At 35.2% G+C, this 24,161-nt stretch overlaps 2 protein-coding genes across 12 annotated transcripts in view; both read left to right on the top strand.

Moving 5' to 3' along the window:
• LOC136822654 (uncharacterized) overlaps positions 1-8,680 on the top strand; it is a 32,065-nt gene extending 23,385 nt beyond the window's left edge. For 3 of the 11 annotated variants that reach the window (XM_067078928.1, XM_067078925.1, XM_067078936.1), the window contains 9 exons: positions 245-415; positions 1,374-1,394; positions 1,677-1,751; positions 2,312-2,354; positions 4,263-4,439; positions 5,700-5,937; positions 6,920-7,008; positions 7,598-7,643; positions 7,931-8,437. In XM_067078928.1, the coding sequence (XP_066935029.1) occupies positions 245-415; positions 1,374-1,394; positions 1,677-1,751; positions 2,312-2,354; positions 4,263-4,439; positions 5,700-5,937; positions 6,920-7,008; positions 7,598-7,643; positions 7,931-8,023 (953 nt within the window). In that variant the 3' untranslated portion in view covers positions 8,024-8,437. Of the gene's footprint in view, positions 1-244; positions 428-1,373; positions 1,395-1,676; positions 1,752-2,311; positions 2,355-4,262; positions 4,440-5,699; positions 5,938-6,919; positions 7,009-7,597; positions 7,644-7,930 lie in introns of all 11 variants that reach the window. The other 8 variants (XM_067078934.1, XM_067078932.1, XM_067078929.1 and 5 more) reach the window with 7 other exon arrangements.
• A 922-nt stretch (positions 8,681-9,602) lies between these two features.
• Positions 9,603-24,059, top strand: LOC136822613 (uncharacterized). The gene is made up of 12 exons (XM_067078879.1): positions 9,603-10,275; positions 10,875-11,143; positions 12,755-12,913; positions 13,673-13,902; positions 14,461-14,724; positions 15,532-15,744; positions 16,656-16,818; positions 17,463-17,614; positions 17,905-18,177; positions 20,528-20,642; positions 23,185-23,361; positions 23,682-24,059. Exons 1-12 carry the CDS (start codon positions 9,857-9,859, stop codon positions 23,735-23,737), a joined length of 2,490 nt encoding a protein of 829 aa, XP_066934980.1. The 5' UTR covers positions 9,603-9,856; the 3' UTR covers positions 23,738-24,059.
• The last annotated feature ends 102 nt before the right edge of the window (positions 24,060-24,161 follow it).

The following is a 24,161-nucleotide window of genomic DNA, read 5'->3' as shown; positions in this document are numbered from 1 at the left end:
AGCCCGTATTCACAAGGCTAGGACACACCGCTAATGGCAATATAGCATTTTCGACGCTTTAAAGATTTTTATTTGCCTTGGAATACTGGTAATTCAGTTACAAGTTACCATCAGATTTATCCTAGTGACTGAATCAAACCAGTTTAGATTTCTAGGCTTATTTGGAGCTAGGTGGTAATAATATCTAAGCAGGTCATAAACTATTCGATTCATTCGACCATCATCAATCTTCTAATACCTACAGGGGAATCACCGAGAACGTCCATTAAAGACAGATTACCAAATCCTCGAGATAACATACAAGAAGATTATGAGATGATAACTCATAGCCAAAGACCGCCTCCTCAACTTCCTATCTCTTCACGTCCATCTCCACCCCAACAAAGGCGCCCACCACCCTCGTTAGAACCAAAAGGTAATGATCATAGTGTCCTTCAGGGTCTCTTCCCCCCTATGCCTAGAATGAAAATTTTCTATCCCCCCCCCCCCTCATTTTTCCCCCCCCCCCCCCCCCCCCCACCTGCCTCCAAAAATTTTTCTGCCCCCCCCCCCCTCAAGCATAAAATTAAAAAGCTGTAATTTGATGAACTTAAAGCTTATTGTTTTCCCTAAGGTAGTTCTAATTCAAGAATATATGGAAAGGATGGTTGTTTTTAAACCATAATATTAATAAAACTAAGCATTATGCTATATCATCTCATAAAACCAGATGTTTTTCAATTTTGAATTGATTTTGGTGAGTTCCCCCCCCCATGCCTAGAATGAAAATTTTCCATTCCCCCAACCCCCTCGTTTCCCCTCCCCCCTGCCTTCACAAAAAATTCTTTCCCCCTTATACGTCCTTTTGACCTCAAAACCCATTCCCCCCTGAATCCAGGGGGGAGGACACTATGATGATCATTCTTCTCGTTGAATTACTTTTTGTACCTGCAGTGTGTACCAACTTATTCACATTCTTTACCAAGTAGGATGTTTAGGACATTCATTATATTCCAGGATTTTCCACCAAAGAGTTGATTTTGTATTGGAAATCCAGGAGTTTCAATTGCTTTTGTATTGGAAATCCAGGAGTTTCAAAAAACATTTTACCTTAGAAATCCGCTGTCGCCCACCACCTGTATGCTGTTTCTCAACAGCATTTCTTCAACTCAAAATTTCAGAAAAAAAACTCTTATCCTCTGACATTGGAATTATTTTTCTAAAATTTAAAGTGAATTTTCGTGAGGGGTATTGAAACTCTAGAAACTATGATCATTAATATTTTGGGGAATGAAAAATAGGATTCTGTTGATATGTTGATTCTTTGTATACAAAGAGAAAACACAAGTTTACATGCATGATATCGTTAATATATATATTTTTTGCTTTTTAAGGTCAAGAACCTGTATTACCTCGTAAGCATAAATATTTATATTTCATTATTTTGTAAGCTAAGTCGAGTCTTCATGGTCCTTACTTATAAAGATTTTGTTTTAAAAAAAATTACGAACGAGGGGGGGGGGATTTAAAACTTTCTGATAGTTTGTCTTTTATTTTAGCTAGAAAACTTGAGCTTTTGGAAGCCGAAGATAGTGATCTGATGACCCCTGATGCTGTATTGTGTTCCAAAGAACTTAATATTTCCTTTTCAGCCAAACATATTTTCAATATATCTTTCAAAATATTTTTCATTTCAGCGCGCAACGAGAAACCGCAACGCCTTTTACCCTCACCTTCACAAGAAATCAACATTCCACCCAGAACGCCAAAAAGTAAGTCAACTCCTTCTAATGCACCATAGCAATGTCTTCCACGGACCCAACATCTGATTGGTTGAAATTGACGTATTGACTGAATTTACCAATCAGCTATTGGTTCCGTGATGTAATATCAGAAGACATTGCAATGGTGCATGTAATGAATAGGGTGTGTTGATTGGTATTTTAAAGACAGGGATATCAATACGCTAACGAAGTTTTTTCTCTGTTGCCATCTTCTGCTCGAGAGAAAGATTCAAAGAAATTGTCTTTTATCTTTGAGACTTTTTGATCTGAACATACCAAGCTTCACACTACTGATTGTATTATATGCTGAATTAAAACCATTGTATAACAAAAACCCTCGACACAAGATTACCTACGAACCAGATTCTGCCAATTCTTTGGGGCGCACATGGTTTATACCCAGCTGGCACACAACGTTGTTTCAACGTTCATCTAACGTTATATGGACGCTGTGAACGTTAGATAAACGTCGAAAAAACGTTATGTACCGGCTGGATAGTAAAAATAGAACAAGTGAAACATCATGTCATGTTTCTTTTTCCATACAGTGTCACAACCACAAAACTCGATGCCTCCAAAGCTTATGGGAAGGTAAGCAAAATACTGTTTTTTTTTAACTTTGCGTTTGTTCATGGTTCCTTTAGGCACGACATTTACATAGTTCAGGTGAAAAGCTTTTGCGTACAGTATGTGGCCCCCAAAACGGCGATCAAATTTAAAATTTCTCTCAAAGCTAGAGGAAAAGAGTTTTTTCAAAAAACTTTCTTGCATGCAAAACTTTAACATCTCTACTTTATTTCCCGACAGTTCTTTTTCAAAATTTTCAATTTCAACAATATTTTTCAATCGCTTAAAGATAGATAGCTTATTTCTAATGGCCCCCAAAACGGAGGTTTGCAATTTTAGCGATTTCTCGAGATATCTTTAAGATATTAATACAAAATTTTGACCATAGTTTTGAAATGTGATTTAGAGGGTTTTGGGCATAAATTTGTTTGATAAAATTTTTACAGTATACCCCTGGTTGTCAAAATGCAGGTTTGGGGCCCCCAAAACGGAGGTGTAGTTAAAATCAAATTATTAAGTTCAGTGGTAATCGGAGGAAAAACTATGAACATATTTATGTTTACCCTTAAATTTACGACCCGATAGATGTAAAATTTATGATTTTTATGAAATATTTCAAGATTTTCGATATTGCAAAGTCCAAACTGAAAATTTAGAAATTTTCAAAATGACAATTTAGATTTAACAACGTCTAAATCAAGTTTCTGAAAATCAATGTCTTTTGAAAATAGTCCCATTCATGTAGGGAAAAAGCTGTGAAAATTTGAGAAGAAAAGCTTAACTGAAACTGAAAATATTAAGCTTTAAAGGTATTTTTCTCCTATACTGTGCAAAAAAATGACAGAATTTGCCATTTTTGCTGATTCAGCGAAAATTTTTATATGTAATGTTAATTTTTTGTTATAAGCTATTAACTCAACCTGATAGGAATGGAATTCCAAGATTTTTTGCTGTTTCTCATATTTAGAATTTTCGGTTTTATCAATGCTGATTCTAGGGTCCCAAAATACTGGTTGACCTTTAAGATGCTATAGCTTTTACCCATCCTCTAAAGTCACAGATGTATCTGCATTTTCTGAACAGCATTAGGTGTAGAAAGTTTCCTATACCCCATTTTCATAACTTATTTTCAATATCCAAGGAGCTAGAGTGAGTTATATGCAATTTTTATCTAATTTTGGTGTTAAAATATCTCCTTCATACGCAAATATGTTATTTTGAATCTGTCTCAAACCATCAAAAACATGCTCATTTTTCAGTATAACCATCATTCTTTCTAAATAAACAAAAATCTTTTAATTCTGATAAATCTACAAGTCAGAATCTTCATTTTAATGAAAACCTCCGTTTTGGGGGCCGTCTCCGTTTTGGGGGCCATATACTGTACAGAAACTTTTCGCGAGGTTGAAAATTCGTAAAATTTATTTGATAAGTTTTCGTAAAATAGAAAGTGGAAGTCTCTAAGCCATAACGACAATTACACATTTGCTGAGATCACCATGTTTGAATGAAAAAGATTTTGTAGAATTATTTTTTGATACCGTTTAAAAAAATACGGAGCTAAAAGACAGACCATATCGTGATTTTCTAAAAAAGAAAATTTGTAATACATTGTGTCTTAAACGTAAAACTTTTGAGATAGGTGATGAGTGGCCTAGATAATTATTGTCACGAAGTAGAGCCTTTGCTGAGTGCTTTTTTCTATCTCGTTTATGATGCTCTAAGGATGGTTACTTCCTCGACTTAATGGTATTTGTTACTGGGACTTAAACGTCCTTAGAAATTCTGGAAATTTGGTATATCAGAATGTTCCTCGTTCTTTTTTACCCAAATTGAGTTTTTACAAAAAAGTGTGAGGTATCATTTTTATGCAATGAGATATCTGCAATGTCCATCTGTGTCTCTTACCCACGTGCCTTACTACCATTGCAGTCTACCTACATTCAGTCTAAGCAACAGCTGGCTCGAAGACGTCAAGTGCGGACAAAGAAAAACCAGCCTCGATCTGGGTGCCATAAGTCCGAAATTAATTCGTCGTATAAATGACCGTCGTTCAAGCTTATCTGCCGATGAAATTCAAGTCAATCACTCAACTGCATGTGTCTTAGGGTAGGGTGATATATGAATCTACATTGACTAAAAAAAACAACACGACACACAAAGAGACATGACGTGACAGCTGAGTTCTGGACAAATATAATAGGCTTACTGTAATCCGTTTCCAATACAGTGTGTCCCAAATTAAGTTATCAAGAAAATCTTGGAAAAATCAATCAGCTCCTTCGCATATTACCGGGTGTGTCAGAAATAAGTTACCCTCTTTGATTTGATATTGTAGGCTTTTCGCCTTTTTCTGACATTTTTCAAAATTGACATTTTAGGTTTTTGAACATAACTTTTGAACCAATGAAGTAAAATTAAAAAGTAATACACCAAATTTTAAGTTAGGCTTTCCTCTGTAAGATTCAGAAACAATCTTTAAAAAACCTCTAAACTACTGCCAACAATATTAAAAATCTAAGAGAATAACTTATTCCTGGCACACCCGGTAGTTTAAAAAGATATTTCGATTCATCGCTAGAACAAACAACTTAATTGATTGAAAGAAAGCAAGTTGTAAATCATTAACCCTCATACTGTGATGGAGGATTTTTTTATATACTAAAAACTGACCTCTTGATTCGGGACATGCTGTAAATTGCATGTTAACATGGAAATAACTGAACAATCAATGTTCATCAAGGATGTGAGACTTTCAATAATGTTGAAACTGGTGACGGACTAAAATTCTGAAAATAAAATGCAAAAAAAAAAAATACATTAGTTTACTTTCGACGAGTAGATTTGCTTCTTTAGTCGAATTAAATGAACTTTTGTCTTGTTCGTGAAAATAAATTTCGCGAAATTGAATGAAATCGAAATTTTTAAAGTTTTGTTTTTGACGTTTTGTAACTCAAAACGTTTTAGTTGGGCGAAAGCTTGACATTTTTTGGACCATTTTCAGTTGATTTAAGGCCTTCTAGGAAAATACTTCAACGCGAAACTTTTCAAAATATTGACTTAAAAATGGATATAAATCGAGAAATTTGTCTCGCGAAATTGAACCTTGTGAAAATTAATCCAATTAAAGTACACTGACAAAGAACAATGAAATATTGACGATTTTGACGAACATTACCTTAACATAGCCAATGACATACGAAATATCGACTTTACAAAATAGAAATACTTAACCACTCATACTCGTACAAAGTTATTCTAAATGAGACCTTCATTCTGTTACTTTTTTATGGAATTGTTCATTTAATATTTCAGCAAATTAATTATCAGACATTTTCTAGATACACTTTTCCTTCCTTTTTGTAATAGGCCAAGCCACCCAGCTTTCCAACAAGCAACAATGAGTTTAGATCGAGGCAAGGATACTTGTCCTCAACCTACCATAGAACGTATACCATCGTACAAAAAGCAAACACAATCTACAAATGCACCAACGCCTATCAATAGACAAACGCCTGCTCCCGCCCATCCGTTATCTGGTTTCACCTGGTTCCAACCGGAGCTTGATCGTAGAGCGTGCGAAATTAAATTGAACCAAAACAGAAGGGTGAGTACGTCTACGTTTAGGATACTGTTCGCCCCTTGAGGTACTCTGTACCAGAATGTATCTCACGTTTATCGCTTCGTAGTACACTCTGTGCGCATTGTCTGTTTGATAAAAAAATTCCCGTACGGAGACCTCTGTGATGAAGTATGATTTATATAAATAGCGACACTTCTCTCGTCGTCTCCCCCTCTCTCACCAACACTCCATCGCAGCGGTCGATTTGAAAAATCTCAAATGAGAAAAGGCAATGGCAACAGACCCTCTACGGCAATGAATTTTGAAATTAGTCGTAGATACTGGGTCTGTGTACAGGCAACCTTTGAGGGAGTTAAAGGTTATTTCTCTCTGCTACTCGAGATGTTCAATGGCTCGAACGATCACTGTTTACTTCTTGGTGTTTAAAGTTATTGTGACTTAAAAGTATTCCTAAAAGAAGCAAGGTGATCTTCCCCTGAATAAATCTTGACTAAAATGGGAAATTATGTTCATTTGAAACTCATATGAATCCTTTTGTGTTTGTTATTTCGTAGTATTTTCAAGTCAATCTCGTTGAATTGCCTGAAGGCTGTAATACAACGCTTTTTTTTATAATAATACACTAATACACACAAAAAATTAAGGATAATGCTAAGAATATCACCATCATGGAATTTTGCTACTCAGCTAAGAATGACATTTTTAGAGCATTTTCGATTATAAGTCGCCAATTACCCCCAAGTAAGGCTTACTCCTTTCACAAAAATGCCATTTTATGCTTGAGACGTATGTACTAAATGTTAAATCTAGTCTGAATTAGGATTCTAACCTAAGAATAATGTAAGAATATTTTAGGATGATTTTCCCAAAAAAGTTAAGAATATCCATGATGAAATGGATTTACACCATTCTTATGAAAATAAGCGTGTATTTGAAGCACATTGGAAGCACACCTTGATTTTTCATTATTTCAAGGTTTTCTAAAATCTTTTTTTTTACTTTTTAGGATGGTGACTTTGTGATACGAAACTCATCCAAAGCCGGTGTCCCATTTTCTATATCAATCTTTCACGATAATGTTGTCCGCAATTTACAGTAAGTGTCCGAAAAAGTTTAACAATCGCTATTAAATGCTTTTCATTGATGTTAGGTGTATAATATTTTCTCAATGCAGAATTTCCTAATCTACCTTATCGGGGAAAAAAATGTCGGAGTTTTATTTAAAAAAGATCTTGTAAATCGACGTTTAAAGCACTTATTTCGGTTAATAAAGATGTAAAAAATATAGATTTTAATTTTGGTTGGGGTTTAAAGAATTGGGTAAAAGTTTTGGTCGGGTGATAAAATATCGGGGAAAAAATTCGTAGGGGGAAAATTTCGTCACCCCTTCAAAATTTTCGTCACTTCCCCCCGACATTTTTCCCAGATAAGGTATAGCAACGTAGGCAGAAATTTTCAAGATCAAAAATTGAAGAAAAACATCTCGCGATTTCTTCAAAAACAATAATTTTAAAGAACAAAACATTATGAAAAAAAATACAAAAGGTAGAAATACGTCCGTCCGTATATTACGTGAATTCTTACTTGATAGAAACTTTAGTCAAAATAGGCCAAAATCGTGAAATTATCTGCCTTTAAAGTATTGAACCGCACAAACCGAAGATTAATTATTTTCCATTTATAGGCTGCTTCAAAAAGACGGTAAAATGTATTTGGGAAGTTCTACTGAGGTAAGTCATTCATTAAACACTGATATAGACTCGAAGTGGCTGGGAAGCGACTCGGTGTCACCCTCCAAATAATGTTATATGTTATGTCATGCATGGTAACACGCTTCATATTGAGTAATATTAGCCATATAAGCCCTAACAACAATTTTTTTTCTGCCTAATACAGATTTTCACCGCTGAAAAACCATTGATTAGTCATTTTTTTGATCAGTTATGATGGATGAAGGAACTTCTCTGTTTGAAAACGGGAATTATGTATCATAACTTTTTATTCTGCTATCTTTCAGGGGTTTGGAGGAGTAGCAGAATTGGTATCGTATCATCAGAATAACGAAATCATACTCAACACCGGTGGTAAAGTGAAACTACTCAGGATTTGATGGCAATAAAAAATTTAGTACATTTATAAGGAAGAAAAACGAAAATATTTTTGGGTAATGTCAAAATGGGGGAATCCAACCAAAGCTTTCCTTTTGTTATTGTTGGAGCTTTTAAATTCAAGAATTTGGAAGAAAATTCTTTGTAGACTTTAAAGAACTATTTGTATATCCATTCAATTGCAACCGAAAATATGGGATCACCTATTGTTTTGGATCATTGCTTTTTTATTGACGGAGATTCAAGATTAATCACGCGCCTCCTTGCTAATTTACATGGTCTCCGAACAAGTCAGAACCCTTACAGATATAGAAAAAGAATTATTGTTTTGGGGGATATCTGTGAAAGACACGTCGGAAAAGCTGATTTAAACAATCACAAAGACAAACTTGGTAATAGAAAATGTTTCTTATGGAACCAGAGTTGTTATTTGACCTGTAGAAGGTTTTTGGTGATACTTCAATGGTCTTCAGTTAATTTCTTGTTGCTTTTTAGTTTAGATTTTTTGTTATGTAAATACGAATTCGATTATTTTTCTAAATAATTATTGATAGATGAATAGGTTTTCTAATGGTGGATAATTCTTTTTTTAAATATTTGTAATTATTGGTAACTTAAATTTTACAGAAAAATATTTTTCGAATGTTTATATTAAAAGCTACAGAGACTCGTTTCTTTACAATAAGGGAAGAAATTTTTGCGGGAAGAAATTTTGCGGTTGAGAGAATTTTTTGTTTATAATATGGCCTATTTTGCCCTCAAAAGACCAATTTTAGAGGTGATCTTTAATAAATCCTAGAATATCTGTGTTGTGCGGAATTTAATTTTGCGAATTTGTCAAAAAAACGCGGAACTAAATTCCGCGAAAATTTTTTCCTGCAGAAATTTTTCTCCTCAAAGTAAGACTAAAGATTTTCCCCTAGAGGGGGACCTAGAAAAGATTGAGTATTTATGGACGGTCCGCCGGTCAGCTTTTTTTATATTTGAAAGCCTTGTCTTTTTTAGAAAAAATATCAGTTTTTGAATCTGATAGGATACACATTTTCTGTTTACATTTGTTGCTGTCTGGGTTTACTGTTACTAATACTATACATTTTTCAATTCTAAAACCAATTTCAATAGACCTTATCGGAGTTTTTAATTTTTCTAAAAAAGCGATGCATTGTGGGATTGTTTCGAGTGTATTACAATAGAATTCCCTCGAGGAGTTCCTAAGAGATTTCTATTGTAACACACTCGAAACAATCCCACAATGCATCGCTTTTTTAGAAAAATCAAAAACTCCGATAAGGTCTATTGCCAGACAAATTTCGACAGCAATCAAAAAGTCACATGATGTCAATTTATCACAAAATTTGATCAAGGACAAATTATATTTCAATTTTTTGCAATAGATGTATACGAATTTACAAAAAGATAAAATCTTGTGGTATCCCATCTAGTGTACTCTTATTCAACAGTTCTAACGAGGTTTTGCATTTATCTATTTCTTTTGCAATTTTCATATGATAATATACCATCAATATGTTAAAAATCAGTCTTCTGTATCAAAGATGTCTTTCCTCATCATCATCATCATCATCATCATCATCGTCAAATAGCCGATAGGAAAGTATGTGATAAATGCATATTGTTAATCCATATAACTAATTGAGAAAAAATCTGTATAGTTTTGTCCTGAAACAAGTTTTTTTATGACGCAGCAAGGAGAAACTAAAAGGCTTCATAAATATATCGTTGGAGAGAATAATTAAAATCAGAAAAAAATAAACTCAGTTTTGGTATTGGGCCAAAGCAATTTAAAAAGCACCTGCGGAAAGACTACTGTTACAAAAATGGTGCTGAAGAAACTAATGAACTGGGCTGGCCAAGCTAAAGATTATTTCCAGGATGGTTTATTCGGTATTACTGATATCGAGGAAATACCTTTACAACAGAATCCGCAATCTCCTAGTCAAAAACGGATTCGAAAAAATGTCATGTTTTCAGCAGGGAAGGATAAAACAAAGCTTGAAAATGATGGCCCAAACATTATATATGACTTTTCTGATTATGACAATAAACGTAATAAAGCTTATAAGGTGTTACGAAAAGGTCCTTTAGAGTTCCCAGAAGATCATCTGGAGTTTGAGCATCTGTCGAGTTTTGCAGTATTACAGGAATATAATGATACGTTCGTAGAGTTTTCAGATAATGATATGGAGGATGGGAATATTTTTCCGAGCAGTAAGATGTTGATCTCATATTTTGCAAGGTAAGTGCTTTAAATTGGTAGTTTTAGCCTAAACAGCTTTCTTTGGAATCTCTTGGGTTCCAATAAACGGGGGGAGGGGGGTTGGAAAATTTTCGAGATTTAATAAACAGAGGGGACTAATTGCCGGGTGGTTGGAAATAGTACTTTGAAAACCCAAAAATAAGGTAAATATAGGCTAAAATCAGGCTATTTAGAGCAAAATAAGAGACCTCTTTGACAGCTGAAATTATTCTTAAAAATTAACAAACGGGGGGGGGGAGTTTATTTGAAACCTAAGAGTACCGTGTCCGCCACTGTACTGTTTTAGAGGATGTCATGGGCAGTTAAGGTATGATAACTCAAAAAAGTCACAAACTTACAAATGTTGACCAATGATTTTGGTAAACATAGATTCACAATCTAGCTAAGTCTACTATTACTGATTCTTATTTACATTTTGCGAATGCAGTTAAACGTAAAGGATTTATGAAGACTTATCTTTAATACCCAGACTTTAATTTGTTTTTTTCTGTTAGGCTAAGCAGAGGGTCTCCCATTTTACACACAACCTTGAAATGCTTATTTTAATAGTGATAATAATTTTTTTCATTTCAACACAGGCTTGGAACAGGCGAAGATGATGAAGCTACTATTAATCTGAATTTCATACAAAATCTCATCGACGCTGGTGCTAACATCAATCAAGAGGATGCGTACGGTCAAACTCTATTTTTCTCTATCGTAAGAGACTGGAACACAGATGTGGCGGAGTACGCCCTCACAGAAGGGGCGCATATAAACCATGCGGACCATTATGGGCGTACCGCCTTACACGTTGCTGCCTCAATAAATTATAAAGAAATGGTTGCATTTCTTATTAAGAAGGGAGGTATGCTCGTCCTGGCTTGAGAAACCTATTTTAATTTTTTATATCTTTGTTTGAGTTGAGGAAATTTCGAGTTTAACCCTTTAAGAGCCACGGTCTTATTTTTCTTACTTTTTAAGTTTTTTAAGAAAATCGCTATTTCAAACTTTAAAGGCTTATATCTCCGAATCCAGAAGGAATTAGAAGCTCGTTCATAGCTCGCTCGTTGAATAGCTTAGAATTTAGTTTAGAAGTTTAGGCTCCATCGGGAAGGGCGGACTGGGCGGAGGCTAAGGGGGGGGTAGGTTAGGGGAATAAAGCAGTCTGCGCGGACCTGACTGAATGATGGAAAGTAGAAAGGTGCCCAGTGGTACAACTTCAAATCAAAAGTAAAACAGGGCCAAATTTGAAGGTTCTATGATTACTCGAGTCAAAATCTCAAAAAAGTGGATTTTTGTCAAATTTTTGCATTTCTTTGAACTTTTGGTTTAAAATCTCGCTGTGAAGACTCATTTTTGAACATTTCTTGCTTGACCATGAAGCACAGTCCAATTTCTATACGAGTTAGACCAAAAATGATACCCTGAGTATCAGAGGTTAAGTTTTCAAAGAAAATAGTAACCTCTGAAGACAAATAATAGAAATTTTATCGCGCATGTGTCAATCTAATCACTGTAGAAAAAATCAAAGATGAAGAGCAAATATTACCATATTAATGTCTAGCAGACTGTATCAGTATGCAGTTTACTATTTACGAATTCCCTAGAAACCTCCAAGTGTAGTTGAAATGAGTTTATTTCGAAAGAAATCTTTTACATGATCCCCAAATGTATAACAGTAATTACTAAACTTTTAATTATGGAAATGTCACTTTAATTGAATCGAAATAATAGACAGACTTTATGTTATGATTCTCTATCACTGACTCTTTTTACAAAGCATTGATGACTTTTTGTAAGTTGTGTTTTCAACGACGGGAATAAAAATATCGACTATGACGCTCATCCAAGATCTTGGATGGTCGTCATAGTTACTTTTGTCTTCGCTGATTGCGCGATGAATAGAATCTCGATTCGTCGGCACAGCGTAAATATATGATTTTGAGCTGTGCTTTTCACGGTACAAAAATGAGGATTTCTAACTCAAACTGGACATTTCAGGAGGGCTTCGCCGAAATTTATCAAATATACTTCATATGGGCACGGAAAGGGTTGAGTTAGTGAAGATAGCAAAGAGTTTATGTATCTTGTATTTCAATTGGCGCGGTAGCTAGTTTTTTATTTGTCCTTGAACCTTGTTGGACTTTGCCCGTACCAGGTGACAACTGCCTTTTTTTCTCGGTACCGTTCAGAGATACGGATTGTTCAAAATCGCTTCCAGTCATTTACTGCTAGACAGATGAGTCTTTATATGTAGTCCGAATACGTTAAAGGGATAAAATCGAGGAAAAAAACTGTGGGAATTAGTTCATCTGCCTGACCAAGTAAGAGGAAATCAATCGAAAAAGCTCTAAATTCCGTTATCCAAGAATTCTTCAAAAAAATCTCGAAAGTCCCAAAGATGCATTCTCATACACAATTTGGAAGTGATTTACCAGTGACATATATGACAGTGCAGAATATGTTTCTTTTTCAGCAAAAGTTCACGCGAAAACAAGAGGTGAAGAACAAACTCCTTTACATTATGCTGCCAAATATAATGCTGCTGACGTCATCGAAATTCTGATCAGTAATGGTGCAGTCGATGGATTAGATTTCTTGAATCGAACGCCTTTTCATTTGGCTGTTGAACATGGTTGGTAACGAATTCTTTTTCTCCCCTTGATCTTCACAATGCTTGATAATTGCTCGCCATTGTCCCTGGGACAAAATCAGCGTGTCTTTTTGTCCCATGAAACAAAAAAGAAACCATGGGACACGCACTTTCTTTCTTGTGTTGGTGGGATGGAGCATGTTGCATTGTACCAACGTGAAAATAACTTCCCGTAGCCTGTCGGCTGCAAAATTTGGTCTGATGCGAACCTTTACTAATTGATACTTAAACTAAAACATTTGTCCTCTCAATTGGAAAAGTCAAATAAAACACTTTCTATAATTTGAATTTTCCATAATTCGAAGAAATTCATTGGTCCCTTCAAAATCGAATTATAGAGAGCGAGGTTCGACTGTATTTTCCCTGTATTCTGTTGATTTGCATAAAGAACTCGTGTGTTGCGAATCATCACTTTGGATATATATCCTCTGAAGAGATCTCGTCGTGTCTAAAAGCACTAAAATTTGATAAATACCGTAAAGCGGGTGCAGTTTTTGAGGTCGATTCGCCTTCCTTCACGGTATTCATGGCGCGTTTTATATGGAAAGCACCCAAAAAGACCCGGTTTCTGCCACTAGTTTTGAATTTAAACAATACAACTATAGTGGCAAACGCCTGGACTGTTTTTATTGCATCCAAATAAAACATTACGTCATGAATACCAGGAATTCAAAACAAAATTATTTCAAGAAATTATTTCGAAAATACTGCACAAAATTCTCAATTTGTGATTCTTTACAGGATGTGAAAAATCATCAGAAGTCTTCTTAAAGCTTGGTGTACCAGCTGGGGAATATGATATTTCCAACCAATCAGTTATGGCATTGATAGTGGACCGATTACCGAATCTTGGTTATCAATGTTTAGACCAGTTCATGACCACAGATGATAGTGCGTACAGTGCATTCTTTCTGGCGCATTTAGAAGGGAATATCAAGGGATCATCAGTGAGGGGACAAACAGTTCTTCAGGTAATTTAAGTTTAAGTCAACTATTAGATTTAAGGTGAAAATATAGCAAGTGTGTCTGCCTGCGTATCTTGTTGTTTTGATGTGAAAGATTGTAAATCCTAACACCCCGACATCCACAATTTTAGGTGAGATAATTATCATTATTCTGACCAAACATTTGAATTAACTTGGATTATGTTTTCAAAACACATGGAATTGACTATTCCAGAAATAGTTTGGACCCCCCTATGTTGAGAAGGTGTTGGCGTCCAGGGTGGTCTGTCAAATGAAAAACCCAGGGAGCCTAGTTTTAAAATGGAGTGTAAAAATCCAGAGTTGTCAGTAAAACGAGGTCGAGAAAATAGACAAAAAATCTAAGAGAGTCCTGAAAAATTGAAAAAAAATCCAGGGATCACCTTTCCCAAAAAAAGACCTCCTCAACATAGGGGGTACAATTTTTTTCTGGAATAGCCCAATGATCTTTGGGTTTTGTCTTCATCTTCCTTTCATACAACCATACTGATTTGATTGTATGAATCACACTTGAATCAGAAATTTTTCATCCCTTTCTTATAACAGTGTATTGTCAAGAATAATAACGAAGAACTGATCATGCATCCAACCATTCAAAAGCTGCTCAAAATCAAACTAGATTTGTTCGGACGAACTCACGTTATTATGTCTAACTTGTTGAATATCTTTTACGTTTTATTGGCAACTGTGTTCATCTTTTCGGTGCCGTATGATAGTTTTGACAAACAATTTGTACCGTTCGAAACACATGTTTGGAAAATATGCGTTGGTGTTGTCTTTTGTTTCTTGTCTATCGTTTACATATGGCGGGTAAGTGCTGCACGTGTTCTTGAAATAATTAAACTTTGGTTAAGAAGTTTCGTAAAATCAGTGTTTTTCATTTGTAATTATGCGTAAATCTGATTAATCGCGATAGTCGGGCTCGATTTCCCGATCTTTCTGGTTTGATTTCCCGATTTGGTTTGAGTTTGCGCTCGCTGACCACGATGAAGATGTTTGCATAATGGTTCACTATTAAAAAATAACAATTAACGGAGTTTGCAGCCGTCATTACGGCTGTTTTATTTTTTTGAATCCCTGGTATCCATGACGTAATGTTTGGAAGCATAAGAAATAGTCTGGGTGTTTGCCACTAGTTGTCTTGTTTAAATTCAAAACTAGTGGCAGAAACCGGGTCTTTTTGGGTGCTTCCGTATAAAACATTATGTCATGAATATCATGAAAACAAGGAAGGTGTATCGACCTCAAAAACTACGCCCGCTTACCAAATTATATTTGCAAAGGAGGTTTTTTTAGCATGGGATTGTTGACACCATTAAAGCTTCAGTGATGAAGGATCTTATCCCTTAAATGGATTATATTTCGCACGGATTAATTTTCGCTAATTTTTGCCGTTTTCGCGAAACTTTATAAAAAGGCAAAATAACGTGTTAATTTCATTTGTATCTTTATTTTATGGGATATCAATTGATCATGTTCATGTCTCGACTAATACCCTAATACCCTAAGCCTTGACACATTGGAACTGCTTTCCAGGCTGGGCCACATGGGGTCGATTCCCTTGTGTTTTGTCCTACGGGATATTAGTTTTTCAAACCAAGTATCTTTATTTTATAGGATATCAAACTTTTATTGATACTAAACAAGCGAGACGAGGAGTACAAAAAAGACATGCTTAGGGTTTACAAGAAAATGGAGCAGTATTGTCATCCTGCATGGAAAACAGAAAGCGAATTTGTTGATCGGGAAAAGAAACGGCTTGAAGAAAGTCGAAAATCGTTCTTTTATGACGGATGGCAGTGTTATGAGCTCATTGTAACTTTCACATCGGTAAGTAAAATACACTTTGTCGGCCGTAGTCGTGCGGACATTTTTTTGTCTGCTTTATCCCATTTAGCCTGTTAGGCGAAAACCGCTTTTTTATCGCGATTTAACTGACCATAAAACAAAGAAAAAATTTGGTTTGTGGGAAGGTACTGCCTATATCCCATTAAAACCGTCCCAATCCTTTTTTGACGCATTTTTCTATTGTCTATAGGTGCGAAAAAAGGACTGGTATGGTTTTAGTGGGATAAAGTGGACAAAAAATGTCTGCGCGACAATCGGTGGCTACGGTCGAAAAGGTGTATACAATGTGTCCATTTTGTCAATGATAGTCATAGTCATTCAAACTGGCATAAAAGCTTGTACCTTGAGACAATAAGACAATGATTTTGGTACCATTTGAAAGGTATTTTTATACTCTTTCTAAAAGCATTCGATTCATGCCCTTTAAAATCAAGTTTTCAGGGGTTGTAGCCTTAAGTCTGTACTCTGTACCAGAGTGTATGTCATGTTTATCGCTTCGTAGTACAATGAATTTACGGTAATGAATTTTGAAATTAGCCGTAGATATCAGGTCTGTGTACAGACAATAAGTCTGGGACTCGGTATATTTCCAAATTTATAGATCGTGTATACATGTTTCTCTGATTGGAAGGGTTAATAGGGTTAATCATCTACTCAAATTACCCTTCCAACGAGAAATGTAATAACATTCACTTTTGCAGATATAGTCCATAAGCTGAGGGTCAAAATGGGCTCGATGAGTTTACTGAATAAATTTTATGTAACATTGAAACTTCCATGTTAGCAAGGTACAATGTGCCATCATATGGAATTGCCCCAATTGTTAAGATTACCAAACCTACTTTTACAATACACCCAACATCACACAATATCATTTCACTCTTGATTTTCAGTTTGCAATCATTGTAATGTATTTAGTGAACGTGCTGACTCCAAACAAGACCTTATTTACTGTCTTCAAATATTTGGCTTCTGTTAACCTATTACTTCTTTGGATGAGGTTATACAAAACAATGCGACTTAGCAAAATCTTCTCCGAAGTTGAAATGTTATTAGGTAAGTGAAATTCATAAATTAAGGGCTCTGTTCATAGTCAGAAAATTAAGGGTTTTGAAGATAAAACTTTTTCTTTTGGTTCCTTGATACTTTTGATAAAAAACTGTCTTTATAAATTGTTTGGTAATAATTGCCAGGAGTAATTGAAAATTTAATTACAAAAATTACGCTATGAACTATAAAAGTTCAAAAAATGTGTGTTAAGTTAAGGGTGATTAATATTTTTCTTTCAAATTTTTTTTTGAATTGTCAACAAAGAATTGAACTATTTGAAATTTTCAGAAATTTTCTAAATTGATGTATCAAGAATTATGACTGTTTTTCTACGAAAAATTGGGATGAAAAATTGGTCAAAAGCCACTATTTTCAAGATTTTGAGACAAAGAAGCTTTATGAAAATCCATTTTCAGTTTAGTTATAGATCAGGCAGAAATCTATATTTTGAACATGGCATAAATGAAAAATTCACTATGGTCAGAGGCCTAAACTTTAGGGAAAATAAATTTTAACGAACATAACAGTTTATACAGTATATCTTTTCTTGCGTCTGTTTGTACGACACATTTCATATTTAAGGGTTGAATGCCAAAATGCCAATTTGGGAAATTAGCCTCGCTAGAATGTCAATATTCATTTTCATTTAGTTCATATCTTAAAGACTGTGGCGAAGATAGGAACATTATATTTGGTATTGCTGGTACCATATACTTTCGTTGTTTACATGCTTTTTGGTGGGTCTGGTGATGAGGATGTCAGAATCACCAAGACAACAAAAGAATACGAAGTTGCCCAAATTGTAAGCTAAATCCTAAAAGTCCCATTTTTTAAATCAAACGCCAGGCTAAATGACTGTATCGAAAGTTACAGCCTATGCTTGCTTCTTCTTTTTTCACTTAAACGGGAGGCCCTTCATAGTCTAGTAAACTTATTATGTCACCCTTCACGCTGAAATGAACCTGGAAAATACTTGACCAAAAAAATAAGCAGTCAGTCAGTCAAAAGTGACATTCTTTTTTTGTTTTCCATGTTAGATCTCTGATTGTCTACTTTAGTTATTACGAAAAAACAATACTTTTGAATTTTCAGATTTATGATCTATACCATTCAGCCGTTGTTACACATCACGAAATCAATGAGGTTGCCAACCAAATTTTCCGTGGTTTTTATTTACTTATGTTTGCAATTATCAATTTCGTTTTCATTGGTGTTATGACGGAGCAATTTGTGCGGACGTACAAGAAAGCACTTGCAAAAGTCCACCTCGGAGTAGCAAACGCGTTGATCAATATTGAATTGAGAAGCAGTCATGATAAAAGAAAAGGATACAGAAAATTTATCAGAGAGAAATGCAATCCTTACGTAAGTTTTACCGACCGTAGTTTGATGGTAAAGTATTTTGCTACAGTGCGCACGGTATAGGTTAGATGATGCTTTCGTCCGTGCGGGTCAGTAAACGCGGGAAAATATAGTCAGGGCGTTAGGGCGGTTAACAGAAAAAAAGTGGCGGTAGAGTTTGGAACAAGCTCTGAAAACATCTCCGCCACTGCTTACTCCGCCCCCGGGCTAACCACTATTTTCAGATTTATCCCGCCTCCTAAACTATTCCCTTTTTCAGTGATCTTGTGTAGACGATAGCATCGTCTAGGTATGTGTTAAATCCCTACCTGGGTCATACCAAAGCCGCAAAGGTACCGAAATAGTACTTGATGTCTCTGCTTAATGTTCATCAATTATTAAAAGAAAAGGATCAAATGAGAGTGGAGCGACCCAGGGAGAAAATGTAGTGCCTTTCCACGCTTTTGGGTAGATAACTACTGAAAAAGGAGCCTCCAGCTTCCATTACTCTCAGGTGCCTATCAAACGTGGGGGTACAAATAAACGTGGGGGTTGGAATTTTTGCAGAATTTCAATAAACGTGGGGGTTGGAAATTTGATAATTTTTTGAAAATACCCCTAATTATTGGAAGTAAGAAGATGCAATATTTTGAGTGTTGAATTTGAGTTTCATGAACACAACAATAAGTCATATTTTGTCACATCTATAAGTATAATTATATTTGTTAAAATTGCTTAACTTGTTAATTTGTCAACTGTCCAGGTCAACGTCATTGAAAGCCTGCAGAAAATACTTACCTTATCGGCCAAAACTTAGTCGGCCCCTTCGTGACTAAATTTTGGCTTGGTCACTAAAATTTGGGCCGACTAAAGATTTAAAAATGGCCAAAACTTAATTACTAGACGAGGTGACTAAAATTAGGGCCGACTAAGTTTTGGCCGATAAGGTACTCTCCATTTTAATGATAAGACGCGACTTTGAATTTTAGGTGTCCAATGAAAATTACTTGATAAGAAATTTCTGAATTTTAATAAACGTGGGGGTCTTAATAAGGTCCGTGGGGGTTGGAAAATTTTCGAAAAATTAATAAGCGTGGGGGCACGTTTATTAGGCACCAGAGAGTATTATATCGTGACTTAGGAACCTACTTACTATCAGTTGTCTAATTGCCACCGCAGGAAGCCTAAAGCTTCCGAGGATGGCATTCATAGCTTCACGCATAAGGAAGTTGGGCAAACATCTCATAATTTTGCGCGCGTTTTTCAGTATTTTAGTTCCGGTTAAATGGTGTACCGGTAACATTCTTAGCTTGACTGTATTTCTATTGTTTTATCATCATTAGAAACACTTTTCCGGATTTTTTTTGATCTGATTACCCATTTTCAAAGCTCTATGTCTTTTTTTATCACCTCAGGGAGTCGAATTAAGGGAAATTCCTTTTTTTGTTGGGAAATTCCCTATTTAAACCACAAGTAGTTATTAACCGCTCTGAGCAATGGAAATTAGAAATTTTTATCCTTTCAAAAACTTGTCGTTTGACTATTACAGTAAAATGGCAGTTTAGTACAGTAGCGTTTAGTATGCTATAAACAAACCATAATATACCATTATTTTGGTAATAAAAGAGATGACAGAAAAAAAAAACAGATAAATAACTTATCTCTATAAGAAGATATCTATGAGCTGGACACAAATTGCTAATATTTGTAGACTAGATTTTGCTTCAGATGAGATGCCATTCTAACAGAAGTAACGGCTATAAGTAACATTTCTTTCCAAATTCAACAATTTATTTGATCGTTCTTCTGCGGTGGCACTTTAATGAAAATTATGGCTAGTGTAATGAATACCCAATATGCAACTTATTAGTTTGTCTATTTACTATGCAGCCCCCATATCTAGTTGAATCCTACCATTGAATTTGCACCATTTTTATCTTTCTCTTAGCAGCCTACCAAAAGGTAGAAAAGAGTGCCACTTCTATCCATGGATTTCTCCACTTTTTCCAAAGATTTTTTCTTTTCCTAGTTGCTGAGCATCAAGTAGAAAAACATCAGAAGATTTTTAGTATGACACAACTGGGGTGGAATCCACAACATTACACTATCTTAATGCTATAGCCTTGTAGAAATACCTTTTAGAGCCTTTTCTCTCTTGTTTGGGTTCTTGAACAGCAATAGACCTTATCGGAGTTTCTGATTTTCCTAAAAAAGCGATGCATTGTGGGATTGTTTCGAGTGTGTTACAATAGAAATCTCTTAGGAATTCCTCGAGGGAATTCTATTGTAATACACTTGAAATAATCCCACAATGCATCGCTTTTTTAGAAAAATCGAAAACTCCAATAAGGTCTATTCTTTTTATTTCTATTAGTTGGAAGAAGTATTTGGTAAAGAACGCCATTACAGAGAGGATCGAAATGACAAATACATCAATATCAGCGTTGGCAGTGTATCAGAACTGTCGGAAAAACTCTCTGACTATCTCGGTAAGAGTTAGGCCGCCAGAATCCCCCTAATTTGTTTTGTTCTAAGGAAAACGAATCAGACTCAGAAATCAAGACCGCTTAGCAATTTTTTGGAACCGTTGTCGTTGAGTTTCAATGATCTTATGGTACACAAGGTCTTAAATTTGCTTTTTTCTCAATTTTGGTGACAAAAATTCGCTTTTCAGAAGTGTTTTTTCAAGTCTGATTAGCATTCCTTACAGCACGTCATTGGTAAGAATTAGACCATGTCTTGACCTACTGAATCAGTTTCTTTTTGCGGCCAAATCAAATTCTCAACTTCTCTTCTCTACCGTGAAAAGCACAGCTCAAAATCATATATTTACGCTGTGCCGACGAATCGAGATTCTATTCATCGCGCAATCAGCGAAGACAAAAGTAACCATGACGACCATCCAAGATCTTGGATGAGCGTCATAGTCGATATTTTTATTCCCGTCGTTGAAAACACAACTTACAAAAAGTCATCAATGCTTTGTAAAAAGAGTCAGTGATAGAGAATCATAACATAAATTCTGTCTATTATTTCGATTCAATTAAAGTGACATTTCCATAATTAAAAGTTTAGTAATTACTGTTATACATTTGGGGATCATGTAAAAGATTTCTTTCGAAATAAACTCATTTCAACTACACTTGGAGGTTTCTGGGGAATCTGTAAATAGTAAACTGCATACTGATACAGTCTGCTAGTCATTAATATGGTAATATTTGCTCTTCATCTTTGATTTTTTCTACAGTGATTAGATTGACACATGCGCGATAAAATTTCTATTATTTGTCTTCAGAGGTTACTATTTTCTTTGAAAACTTAACCTCTGATACTCAGGGTATCTCTTCTCTGCTTCTCAAAATCTCAGACACTCTCCTTCGTAAATGCTTTGGCAATTTTTGATTTTGCACAATTATCTTCATTTTTAGACATTTTCGGGCACGATTTTTCTTTCAATCATAGCCGTTTTGATATAATTTTGTTAGTTTTAAGCCCTATTAACATATCTCTGAGTTTAAAATTTGAGCTCTGAGAAGGATATATCAATAAAGCTAAGGTAAGAAGCAGAGATACAGATCTAAGATGCAGAGTTTCAAGTCTTTGAGGCAGTGAGATTCATATTTGAGAAGCAGAGTTTTAGATCTGGGAATGTGAGAAGCAAATCTCAAAAGCTGAGATCATGAGAGGTATTTTTCGGCCAATCATCCATGGCAGTACCTTTACGGCCAATCACAATTTTAGCTTCTCAAATCTAAAATCAGCCTCTCAGATCAAGGCTCAGATTTAGAATTCGGCTTCTCAGATTATAATTTCAACTTCTCAGTTTTATGATATCTTTTTACTATTAAAGTTTTTCTTCTTCAAAAATTATAAATTGATTATTTTGCTTCTCAAATCATCTTTCCAGCTTCTCAGATCATCTTTTCAGCTCCTCAGATCATCTTTTCAGCTTCTCAGATTAACTTTATAACTTCTCAAATTGAATAACTGTGTTCTAATTCAAGTTGATGCCTGAGTTAATGCTATTGGGAATAAATATAAGCTGAACAGCTGATTTGAGAAGCTGAAAGGCTGAGAGTAAAAATTTGAAAAGTAGAATCGATGATTGGCCGAAAAATACCTCTCATGGCAAAGGTACACTGATCCCACTGTTCTAACATATTCTTAGTTGCTGGAACTCTCTAATTATGATTTATTAATTTGGGCTTTCCCAGTAAAGATTCGCACCACCTTGACAGAAAAAATGACCATTATTTAGAGGGGGTTGAATTGTTTCTGGAAAAAGCTGAAAGGGTCAACTGTCTTGCAACTGCAGTTTTGGTGACTTCTGGTAAACTTGTGCGAAATCCCAATTCTGCGATTGGGCTGGAATTACAAAAAATTTTGGAGGTGGGTCGGTCGGTCGGTCGGAAGAAATTATATTCTGACGATTTATAAAATTTTCGTCAATGGTAGGGTTAACAGTTTTTGACGTATTCGATTTTTTAAGAGTCAAACTTTTCCTTTGCCATTGCTTTAGCTCGTATAAAACATGGCTAAATGGAAAGAGCGCTAACAGGAAATTCAAGATTCTTATGCTTGAGTCAGACAAGATACGAGTTTTGATTTCATTATTTGAAGTTAAAAAAAAAAATTTTTAAATAGCAATAACTTTTTTTGGGTCGGCAGGTTTCGAAATAGTGTCAGGCGGGTGATGACAAACCATCATTTTTTAAATTCCAGCCTTAGTAAGTATTTACGTAGTGCGATAAAATGAATGCTAAAAATGCAGGTCTTTGACAATCAAACGACTACTTACTCAAAGGTAAGATTGAAGCTTGTCATGTGAATGATTTCTAGGAGCGTATTTCGGTAACCAGGTTATTATCTCCATCTATAAAACCGACTTTGCCAGCTGGTACACAACGTTGTTTCAACGTTCATCTAACGTTGTATGGACATTTTGAACGTTAGATAAACGTTGAAACAACGTTGTCTGGAAGCAGGGTTCGTTTTTTTCTTTTGGAAATATTCCTTTCTCTTCTTTTTTAGATGATGCCGACTTTCTAAATCAACCACAAAGGTCTTGTGATATTGATTGTTTGCAGAGTCTTCAGGTAGAGTTGGAACGCCTCTCGGCAGACATGAATTATGGCAAAGCAGGGTTACAGTTGAAATCGAAAGAAGTATTGGCGAAAGCCAATAAATCGGCTGAAATTATTAAAGCAGGTAAAAAATTACATATTGTATATTTACCTATATATGATTTAAAAGATAGAGACTTAAGGCTTGGGGACGATATATGTTTTTGCAAAATTGATTCTAATCAATTTTGCTTTATTGTCCCAGAGACAAAATCAGCGTGTCTTTTGGGTATGTCCTTCCCCTTTTGTCCCATGAAACAAAAAAAGAAACCATGGGACATGCACTTTTTTCTTGTGTTGGTAGGATGGAGCATGTTGCATTGCACCAACGCGAAAAAACTTTTTTTTAGTTATTTTCCCTGATAAAGCTATATGGTAAAAATCAATCATTTTCACGAAATTCAGGTTGTGATCCACGGCATCTAGCAAAAGGAAAACATCTATCCAAACCAAAACAATGAAGATAATCTGGAATCTTCTGAAAAGGTTCCGTTCCATCAGATACGAAGGGTCAAATAGGAATGATCCAGCTCCATTCAAAGTTAATGCCTTGCTGCCATTTTAATGGTTAAAACGTAGTTCATAGATGTTGAAATCTTCACAACTAACTCACTTACTAAAGAGACTTCAAAGCGAAAACGACAATAACAGAACATCAAAAGATAACTTTATTTTAAACTTTCTCCGATAAATTTTGTCTTGACTATCAGACAATCTTATTTTACGAAAAAGGGTCTAAGCCTATCTTTGGCTTTTGGTTGCTCTGGACTCGATCTAGACTCATAAGAATAAATCCATTCTACCTCCCCCACCCTCTGCCGTTAAGAAATACGGGGAATGTGATAATCGAACAAGTTTATTCAGTCCAAACCATTGAGTTTAAAG

The sequence above is a fragment of the Clytia hemisphaerica genome, unplaced genomic scaffold (assembly GCF_902728285.1).
Source record: "Clytia hemisphaerica strain Z4C2 unplaced genomic scaffold, Clytia hemisphaerica genome assembly, whole genome shotgun sequence".
NCBI lineage: Eukaryota > Metazoa > Cnidaria > Hydrozoa > Leptothecata > Clytiidae > Clytia > Clytia hemisphaerica.
Note: the sequence above shows the minus strand (reverse complement) of the source record. Positions and strands in the feature narration are given on the sequence as shown.